The sequence below is a fragment of the Alligator sinensis genome, unplaced genomic scaffold (assembly GCF_000455745.1).
Source record: "Alligator sinensis unplaced genomic scaffold, ASM45574v1 scaffold1719_1, whole genome shotgun sequence".
NCBI classification, from domain to species: domain Eukaryota; kingdom Metazoa; phylum Chordata; order Crocodylia; family Alligatoridae; genus Alligator; species Alligator sinensis.
The window spans coordinates 967,875-978,699 of record NW_005842507.1 but is presented as its reverse complement, the minus strand read 5'-3'; the positions used below and the strand labels follow the sequence as shown (position 1 = coordinate 978,699).

General features: G+C 42.9%; 1 protein-coding gene across 1 annotated transcript in view; it reads left to right on the top strand.

The window, feature by feature from the left end:
• Positions 1-284: 284 nt before the first annotated feature.
• The window catches only part of LOC102372492 (ATP-dependent RNA helicase DDX19B), a 19,261-nt gene continuing 8,720 nt past the window's right edge, over positions 285-10,825 (top strand). Inside the window, 5 exon segments of the mRNA XM_014523585.2 lie at positions 285-685; positions 2,279-2,327; positions 2,889-2,942; positions 3,353-3,488; positions 10,763-10,825. Of these exon segments, the coding sequence (XP_014379071.1) occupies positions 620-685; positions 2,279-2,327; positions 2,889-2,942; positions 3,353-3,488; positions 10,763-10,825 (368 nt within the window). The 5' untranslated portion in view covers positions 285-619.

Below are 10,825 nucleotides of genomic sequence, written 5' to 3'. Positions count from 1 at the left end.
GGGACGGGCGGGGGCCGCCCGCCGAGTCGGTGAGTCCGGGCCCCGGCTCCTCGATGCGGCCGCGGGAGGGCGGCAGGGACCTGGGGCCCCCCGGGCAGGGCCGGGCCCAGGCTTTGCCTGCCCGGGGCGGGCCCGCCGCCTGCTGCGGTGCTCCGCTCACCCGCCCCGGCAGAGCGCTTCCTCGTATCCCACCTCGGGGCTCCTGTGCAGCCGCTTATCCCCTGTCATCCCCAGGTCCTGCTCTGCAGAGCGGCTGCTTAGCCGGCCTGCCCCGGGGCGCGGGGCTGTTGCGGTACAGGGAGGGCGGTTGTCCGTGTGCCAGAAGCCGGAGGGTTGCGCACATTGCATCCACCTGGTGCAGAGATGGGACGTGTCGGATTTGGGTCCTGAGAAATGTTCCTGCCCAAGGGAGTTTCCCCATTGCCCCGCTCCCCGCTGTTTCATGCCGAGGTAGACGGGCCCGCTCTCCGGTTCTGAGTTCGGCATTAGGGTCCTGGCTTTGTCGTGTGTCGAACGAGAGCAGCACCCCCTCCGGGACGTCTCCCCGTTAAAAACCCCTCCGGGATTTCGCCTAGCAGAAAAACCTCCACCTGTCTGTCATTAGAACAGTAATGATTCGATGTGTTCGCCACTCGTCCCTTCACGCGACTATCTAGGGTTTGCTATTGCCGGTCAAGACTGGCAGGTGGGTTATTTTTTTTCCAAGGAGGTTTCCATAAACGTATCCAAATAACCTGCCCTGCGTCTACGTACAAAATTCATCTTTCGTGGCTGCTAAAAGGAAGCAAATGAACAACCTAAGGAGAGGTTCATTTTGGGCGAGACCCCTTGATTAAAGAATGAACGCTGGCTTTTGTGAAGCTGCTGCTCAGGCGGTTACTCTAATTAATGGGAGCAGGTGCTTGTGATATGATATGCCCCCTAATTTACTTCTCTCGATTGGGGGTAAAGTGGAGGTGATGGAGACATCTGGCATTCAAGCTTCATGAATACTTCCATTTTTGCTGGTATGTTAAGGTTCAGAGAATATTACAGTGACTAGCACTGCCGTGTCTCTGTTTGGGGTATGTAGTTCTTGATGTTTGAGGCGGATAGATTGAGTATGTGGCAAAAGCCAGTCTAGGGCACAGATTTCTGACATTCCCAAGGTGAAATAACAAAGCAGCTATTTGCTTTGGTTTTGCTTAGTTGTTAGATTGAAGCGTGGATCATTCATGCATCTACTTGCGGACGATCCTTTCGGGTTTTTTTTGTTTGTTTACCAGTTATCCACAAAGTTCATTCAGTGAATGAATGACTCATCAGAACTGCAGGCTTCCGTTCCCTCATTCCCAAAACGTGTCCCAGTTGCAGGCCTGTTTCATTTACGCAGCTTGCCGGGTGTCCGTTCAGAGTTATTTGCCATTATTACTCAGAAGCGCTTTCAGCCTATAACGGCCCAAAACTGAGCAACACTCGACAACGACTTCCACATGAGTGCCCAACTCTTGCTAAGCCACTAGGACTATGGTGCAGGATGGGTTGGCACACCTTTGTTGTTCCTGTAACACAGATTGTTGTCTCTAAGCATATGTTCTGCCTCATGTCCACCAGCTGCATCTGAAAGAAAACTGCTTTAGCTTTGAGGAATGCAAATGATTTTGTGACACAGCATAACATTTTTTGTTGTCATCAGAATCCTGAGCATCATTCCCTGGAAACGTGACTCCTCCAAACCCATGCTAGGAGTATTAAAATCCTCACAGTATCATAGTCAGCAATAAAATAAACATCCCTTTAGCAACAGCGGATGGTGCTTTCCAATGTGCAGCACTGAGTTAATGGCTCTGCTGCCACTGTAACGTGGCTACTACCGGGTCAGGTTACCATCTTTGAACGCAAATTCCCCACATCAGCTTTTTGTCAGCATACTTCCTGGTAGTCTCCAATGCATGATGTGGTAACAGAAAAAAAGCAGAGTCCTAGAAATGTTTCTTGCAACGTTCTGGAAACTGCCACCTCTGAGACCAGTCTACAATGTGACAGTTTGCATATGCCCTTGAAATGGACTCGCACTGAGCCACCCCCTTTCACTGTTTCAAGGGTGGATTTTTTTCAGTTTCTGTGACATTAGCACTTGGCAACTTTACCAGGGCTCATGTGCTGTTTGTGCAGATTGGAGAACTTGTATCAAAATGGAAATTGGACTGTTTTCTTGGCCACATTAGGATTCCTGAATGTGTCCACAGCAGCTTTTTAAATCCCTTTTCATTATTTAAATCTTTTCCCATGTTTACAGTTGAGCAACCTGCACCTGAAGGAGGAGAAAACCAAACCAGATTCCAATGGTGAGCTGATAGTTCTAAGGGGCAATATTTCTTCGGTGTGTGTTTGGCCTGAAACACTATAGCCTTTGACAGACAGGAAATAGTTTAGCAGCCTTCCAAAAGGTGGAAAGCAGAAAGCTAGAGAACTAAATAGTAGTTTGGGCTAAGTATCTAGTTTGAGTGCCTGCTTTAATGGTTTGTTGTTCAAACAGTATCATTAATTCTCAGTAATGTTTAATCAATATTAAATGCGGTAGGGAGATTGCTCTAGTAACTAAAACTGATGGATTCAGGTTGGTGTGAAAGCCAAATGCTGTGGATTGATTGGGTTGGACCAAACTACACAGCCAGATTCTCATGATGGAGAGCCATGCTTTAATTTATAGAGGCTTAAATCTTGCCTATGAAGCCTGAGCAAAGCTATGTTATAAAAGTGCTACCGAACTGGTTGGCAGTCTTGATTTCATTTTTTCATATCGCTGTAAAAATAAACTTGCCTGTGTGTGGATGGGCCTGTGCAATTGAATTTTTGTCTTGGCTTGTTTGAAACTGCCCCAGTAACTGCTGTCTGTCTGAATGTAGGTGCTGTTGTCAAAGCAGATGACAATGCAGAGAAAACAGAGGATGAGGAAAAAGGTAAATGCAAAGGAGAGGCACTGACAAGGGAAACTGGAAAATGATTCATTATGAATGGTTTTAAAGATGCCCTACCTCATCTCAGAGGATGGGTATCTTTGGAATTTGCCCAAAGGAGCCATCTTTCTACTAAAAATTGGGAAAATTATGGTATTCTATATTGATTCTAGAGAGAACAGTCTGGAGTTGGGGAAAAGAGAAATAAGACAATAGAAATATCTGGAAAGAGGAATAGGATAGAACAGCTGGCTGTTTGTACTCTGAGTACTGGGAGTTTATCCTGTTTCTATAATAGCCCTGGGAAAACTCTTTGCAGAAAGGCTGGTTCTGTGAGCTGCTTTGTTTATAGGAGCTTCCCTCTGTAAATTAAAAAAAAAATAACCCTTGCCTTATACCTCCTTCCCTTGCAGAGGACAGAGCCGCCCAGTCCTTGTTAAACAAGCTTATCCGCAGTAACCTGGTTGACACAACAAACCAAGTGGAGGTACTGCAGAGAGATCCCACGTCACCTCTCTACTCAGTGAAGTCTTTTGAGGAGCTGCGACTGTAAGTGTCTGCTCTCTTGCTGATTGTGGTGCACCTTACAATCCACTGATTATAGTGCAGTGTCCTACAGTGATTCACAACTTCTCCCACTGGTGCCAAATATTTTAGGTTAGTGGTGTTATAAAGGATCTCAGTTGTCTACAAACACATTCTGTTATTGCACCAGAAAACTAGACTGAATAGCTACATTTGACCCACATGCATGGCCAACAGACCTGTTGGGAAATGTCAGTACCCCAGTACTGAGCATTATACATTTGCAGTGCACTGCATGATCAGTCTTCTGGTTTCCTAGGCCAAGATCTTCAAAGTATTTAAGCACTTAACTCGCATTGATTTCACTGGAAGTTAGCACCTCAATACCTTTGAATGTCTGAGTCTTCTGTCTCTGCAGTTGCGGAGGGAGCTGCATTTGAGAAATTAATTCAGACAGCTGTATCGGGTTTTTAGCCATCTCAGGCAGCAGAGTGGGATTTATGAGACTGAGAGTGTGTTCTGTATGTGTGTGGTCATGTGCTGGAGACTTAATAGACTGTGGTACTTTTTTTTTAAAGATTTTTTTTTCTTACCAGATCCAACCATTGGGGAGGGGAGGGAAGATGTATCATGCTGTGCCGTTAAAAATAGATTGTTTGTGCCGTTTGTACTCTAGTCAAGAGTTAAAAGTACTTGCAGGCTTGTTCTGACCTTCCTAATGTTTGGCAGAGTTGAAATGAGATATTGAAAGGTTATTGTTATCAGGAAGTCTCTAGTGTGAAGTGCAGGCTTTGTGATTTAACAGCACCTCAGCTGCACTCCAACCGATGCTCTGTTGTCATCCTCTGTCACAGCTGCTTTAGGATGTTCTGGGAAATTAAGGTTGAAGAAGGCAGAGGAAACCTTAAATTCCTTCTGGCTAAAGAAAGCAGCATACTGAGAAACTGTCTGTGGAGGGTACCTGTACAGAAATCTTACCCTGGGAAGAGATGGGTAGGAAAAAATGTCAAGATAATGTTACCAGTGTTCAGGCTCAGCTTGGGTGGCTACCTTAGAATGCCCATACCAATGGTTCTCAGCCTTCTTAGACCCTGGACACCCCTCCATAAGCTTATCTGCATTTCATGACGCTCATTTACAAAACTCGTTTCTTTATTTCAGTGTTTACCTCCTCACACAGGGGCCAAATGTTGGGGGGGGGGGCACCCCAATTGAGAATTACCTGTCTGTACAAAAGGCTTTCAAGCACATCCTTTCTACTGGGGAGAGAAATACATTCACATCTTTGCTGTTGAAAGGACACTGTCTTTGTGAAGGCAGACTGGTTGCAACAAGACCTCTGTTTACATTGCAAAGATCCTTTGGAGCAGCAGAGACCAAAATTTGAGTTGAGATACTGAAGAAGAATAACAAAAATGTCCAAAGCCCTGAAATTCCAAGACTTTTTCCCTGTCTTTTCCTGGAAATCTCTTCTTGAGCATATTGTCAGGTCTTCCCTCAAGGTAGATTTTATGGAAGCTTTGTTTTTTCCATATAAAATTGTGCGTTGAAGTAAAATTAGAATTAAATTGAATTCCATTTTGGAAGTAAATGTTCTCTTGTAGTTTTTGCAGATGAAATGGCATTGTGCTTTTCCACTGTAGGCTGAAGATGAATGATGAGAAACAAAAGTGAAACTTAGTAGTCAGTGTTTCATTTCCTGAACTGAGATGCAATAGGGGATCAGCATAACTAATAATATTGGACATTCTAAAATGTATTTCAGCAAGTGGAAGGGGTTTAAAAATTGTTCTGTCTGTTACTACCTAATTTTTTTTTATAAACTATCAAAGGAGAAATGTCCCCCCTATGAAAGCTTATTTAACTTGTATAGATTAGAAAAATGTTCCATTTGTTGCCAAATAAGGTAGCAGAATTTTGCAGCTCTGGAATAAAAGGGGACATTTATCATCAAGTATGTAGAGCTTCAGGGGTGGGCAGAATACGGCCCGTGGGCCAGATGCAGCCCACCAGGCCATTTTATCCAGCTCACAGGGCCCCTAAATATTAATTTTCTAAATTTTTTTTATCTGCCCCTGGCTGCCTGTCATGCAGCCCTCAATGGCTTGCCAAAAATCAGTAAGCGGCCCTCCACCCAAAATAATTGCCCACCCCTGTGCTAGAGGCTCCTCTGTTAGATTCCACAACTGGAAACTTGGATACTTGGGGCCATACACCTGAAATAAAATGGTGCCAGCTATCACTGAGGGAGAACTGCATTGCCAAGGATCTGGAAAAAGCAGTTAAACCTCCAGTGGCTGCTCCTCTATTCACTAGCCTAACTAGCATTCCTCTCTCAGTAGCCTGCTTTCCAGCACTTGATGTGGTTGTTAATTAGAATCTAATCAGGTTCCTAATTAAGTGCTTAGTTTAGAGATCAATGGGAAAAGAGAGTCTTTTTCTCTTTCAGCCTTCAGAAGAGAAACAAAAGTAGACTTCCCTCTTTGTTTCTGTTTTGCAATTTACTATCTGGCCAACATCCCATCGTTGTAGGTAGTACAGTACAGAACCTGTTATGAACAGCCTGACTTACTCATTGCTTTAGCAGTCCTTGCATTGCCTAACAATAGGTATTGCATTAACAGACTTTAGACTCCAGCTGATGAGGCAGTAGCTGCTTCCTCTGGGCAGTTAGAGGTTTTATGCACCTTCTCAGGCAGTACCTGTAGTAGAATCTGAAAAGTGCATTTACTGCTATTTCAGAAAACTGCAAATTAGTCATTAGCTAATTTGTAAACTAGCATATTATGCATTTTGCATAATTTAAAGACAAGCACTAGAAAGTAGTGCAGAACCTGCTTGTCTTGCAGACCTTTGATCTTTTGTGCATGAAATGGGCTTGCTTCAGGCAGCTTCTTTAGATTCTTTAACCTTCTTGCAAACTTTACAAGTCTTGGTCTCTGTGCCAGTGGTTTTGAAGACATCTTCCCAGGTTCACCCATATCCCAGTTTGTCTGAATTGTGAGGCTTCTTATCTCTCAGATTGGATTCACCAACATAAAGTAAACTGGACTTGTGGTAGAAGAGAGAGATCTAGATCATAGTTTCTCAACCTGCGGTATGCGTACTCCTGGGGGTACGCAAGACACAGGCAGGGGGTACAACGGGTACCCCAACACACTCTCTCTTTCTCTCTCGCCTTCTTTTCCTCTCTCTCTTGCCTCTTCCTCCTCTCAAAACTATGGCAAAAAATTCAAATTCCCTAGTAATAATTTGGTGTGCCACATTTTGCGTGGCACTGGGTTCAGCCCTCCTAGCTTTGGCCAACATCACTTCTAGCTCAGGTACATACTTGAGTTGTGCATCCCTGGTGTAAAAGGTGGCAACCCTACCCACACCAGATCAGACATCTGTCACATCATGGCCTTATATACACAGACCTTCTTCCAACATATGGCACACGTTAGTCTGTAAATATAAGATCCCCTGGAAAATTGAGTGTTGGAGTACTTATTAAAATTTTCAGAAGTTAGGGGGTACTTGCTACTTAAAAGGTTGAGAAACACTGCTCTAGATGATTTCCATGATCAAGCTAGTCACTTAAATTGAATTACAAAGCAAAACCATTTTGTATAAAAGCTTCAGAAGTTTTTTTCTTCCTGACCTCACCAGGACTCTTCAGCAAATCAAGGGAAGATCAGAGTAGCTGTCCCTTAAAAAACTTGTCCAGTAGACTCTGGCCAAGAGAACATCCCTTGGGTAGCAAGTGCAGCCAAGATGCTATCAGCGATGGAGGTGACCACTGGATGCAATATTCGAGGCCACTGAATCAATATATAAAATCTTATGCCATGACATACATGCATGAGCAGATGAAAAGCACAGACTAAGTAAGCAAAAGGCAAGTAAATGTTAAACTGTAAGAAGCTGACAGACTAAATTAACACAGCAGCCCTATGACAGTACTATAAAAATGCAGCTGCAGCTCTAACAGTAATTAAGAATACAAGAGCAATAGTCAAGGTGTGCATGAATTGTAATACAACGGTTGTTATCATGGCACCCCTACACACACGCACAACTATCCAGCTGTGGGTCTAGATTGCTCCTGTGTTTGTGATTAGTAGTCAAGCACCTGTCAGAAAGCACTCTTTTAACTGAGGTTCCCATTCTTCTACTGTATAGGCAGAGCTCACAATAGAGGAATCTCGTTCTGCTCTGAGATTGTCCTCTTGGCAGAAGTGTTCTCAAAGGAGGTTCTTAAAGCTTTATTTAAAACCAGCAAAAACACTTTCAGAAAAGAGAGACAGGCTTTTTATATTTCAAATGAGAAGTGAAGAGCACATCCTTCAAGATCCCTTGTGAAAATGCAAGTACCCACACCAATGATTTTTGGAGCTCTTTGTGCTTCTACAGAAGATAGTTATGCTCTTTTCTTAAAATATGGCAGGTGGTTCTTCTCCAGAGATTCAGCTCTCTCAACAACCTCAATGTTCTTGGTTTTGTTACTCTTGGGCTCTGAAAGAACATCAGACTGACCTGCTTTTCACCTGGAAACATCACATTTTCATTTTTCTTAGTTACTACTTTGTAAGTAAGTGACTACAAAAAGGCTCCTGAGATGATTTTTGTCTGTTTAGCCTTTGAAAGATGAGAATTAGTCTAACAGTGAAAGGAAGTTAATGGTGAGGGCACTTGGACTAATTGAGTCTTCAATTCTGTAACAACTTGGTGTCTCCTTGGCAACTGTTTCTGAGAACTGGGCTTTGTAGATCTTTGCTTTTGAGCTGATGCAAGGTTACATTTTCAAAGAGCCTTTGAGCCATGGTCTGCAAGTAATATATGCTTTTTTTAAAAGCACGCTGAGTTGAGTAGAAAGGTTTAACAAGGAGGAGATTGTGGGTGGAAAAGCTTTTTGAATCATAACTGCTTAGTTCTGAACAACACAAACAGAACTCCAACGAGCAGTTAAACATAATCAGTTGAGAGATACCTTAACCCGAATTTTGGGTTGCTTTTGAGTTTCCTTAGATGTACAAGAACCTGCTGAGACTAAGAGCTTACTATGATGCACATACTTCAGTTTGAGTTCCACCTTCTAGCTGTGTACCGATTAATAGCCTGGGCCATGCTGACCTTGCCTTTCTTTCACAAACCCAGTACTTAATGTGATGCATAGGGGCCAAACATCTAGGTAGGGTGTGACTAATGTTAAAATGTTATTGGGTGACTTCTGGCTCCTCTGTTGTGGTTACCTCATTTTGGGCCATTGCATCCCGTACTTGACTCTTGATTGCCTTTGTGGTCCATCCAGTCTAGCATCCTGCACAAGTGTCTGCACAGCTGATTTATCGGAGGGTGCAAGCAACCTGGGAGCAGACGTCTGCATGTGACAGAAATGGAGTTGGTTGGTAATGTGCAACTGCTGTTTAGTGTGTTGAATGCTGTAGGAGTGCTTATGTAGTAGTCTAAGAATACCAAGGTGACGGACTTTATATATGCTGCATGTGAACAGGTCATTGAGATGAAGTTTCTTTGTATTGGATTGCAGACATTTCCTACATGAGGTCATTAGCTCTAGCTTAAGAGACTGGAAAGAATAGGCAGAAGCAAACTAACGGCTTCCCCAGTAAGCAAGTTCTGACCGAACACTCGAGAGAAACCACTACCAGCCAGTGGTCTGCTTCAACCCTCTAGTCCAGCCTGACTGAGCTGTTTTTCCAGACTGGGAACTAGACATCCAAAGGATAGGAAATGGATAAAAATGCTTCATGGGTGGGAGAGAGGCAGTTGCTGAGTGCTGTTCCTAGTACATACAAATTAAGGTGGAGCAGACAGTGCTGCAAGAGTATAAAGGAGTAGAGGGTTTCCCCAGCTCTAGGGAATGGAGAGAATGGCACATATATAGGCTGATTTATCAAGAAATCAGATTAAAAAAATAAATGCATTCTAAACAGATGATATTTTGCTGTTGTAAAAACAAAAAAGGATATTTGGTCACAAGTTCCCCCTGTCTCTGCTACCAGAAAGAACAGAAAACTGCAGGTACTGAATGATCTGTAATGTCATTGCAGTTGATACAAAGAGAATATTAGATGATGCAAAGATGAATATTAGATGGGGTATTAGATATTAGAATCATACAGACATTTACTCTATTTTGTAATCTTGCTAAAGTCTTTGGTACAAGGTATCATTTAAGATCAAGTTCCACATGTGATTTTTAAAAAAAAAGGATCACTTTTTTCTCAAGGCTTTACATTTCTTATGGAATTTTTCCTTGGTCTTGGATCATGGAGCAGTAAATAAAAGCATCCTATTTACCTTCTATCTGCAATTCACCTTTTTTTATATATATATTCTTCATGTCTTCTCTAACCTCAATCTCCCATTTCTTTTCATAAAGAAATTTCTCCAAAGCTGATCTCTGCCAGGCTTTGAACTCTGTATATTTCTGCTGTCTACTTTTTGAGGTTGGATGACCAGAATAAATTACACTAGCCCAGCTAAAGATGAACCATTCTTTTATAAGGCACCACTATAGGTGCCTTCTGCCTAATGTCAGACTAACAGCTAACTGCCTCTCTCTCTATTCATTGTTTTACAGAGAGACAGTTTTAGTATCTATTCTATTTTTAATAGATCCTGACACACTGCTTGCTTCCTTTGATCATAGCTACACGTTGAACAGAGTGAATTGAACGAAATATTGAACAGAGAATTGCAGGCTCAGCTGTCTGCATTGATGCTCGGGCATGTTTAGTTAATTTAGAACTGAGCAGTGGGTGTGAGATGCTCCAAGTGATTCCCTCCAGGATTCAGGCTTTGGGATAAAATGGGGTTCCCAGTATGTTTTATGGGTTCAACTAAAATCTTTGTTCTCGTGTTAATTTTTGGTGAATATTTTAAACTGTTATGATGGGCCACTAAGTACTTTGCCACCAATGTAATTGTGTTTTATTCCTTGACCTAATAAAGGACAGGAAGATCATAGTCTTGAATTAGTATCTCTACTCTTTGATTTGTGCTTCTGTTAGAAGAAGAAATCTGTTGTCCAGAATTTCTAGGGTATGTGCAAGCCCATAGTGACTGAGCCACACAGGGGCCACTTCCTCTCCATTAACAATATGGACAAAAAAAGCTGGCCCAGTAGTTTACCTCTTGGTTCACGTGATAACAGTGAGCATTGTGGCAGGCTGGCTGGTTATTAGGTTTGGCTTTATAGGGACCTGCACTATGATCTCCCTGTTGACTTTTGATACCTGTTTCTAGTGCTGTGCTCTTCAAAACCCTCCTATTTCTTCCTCTCCTGTTTCCAGGAAACCCCAACTCCTGCAAGGAGTTTATGCCATGGGCTTCAACCGACCATCAAAAATACAGGA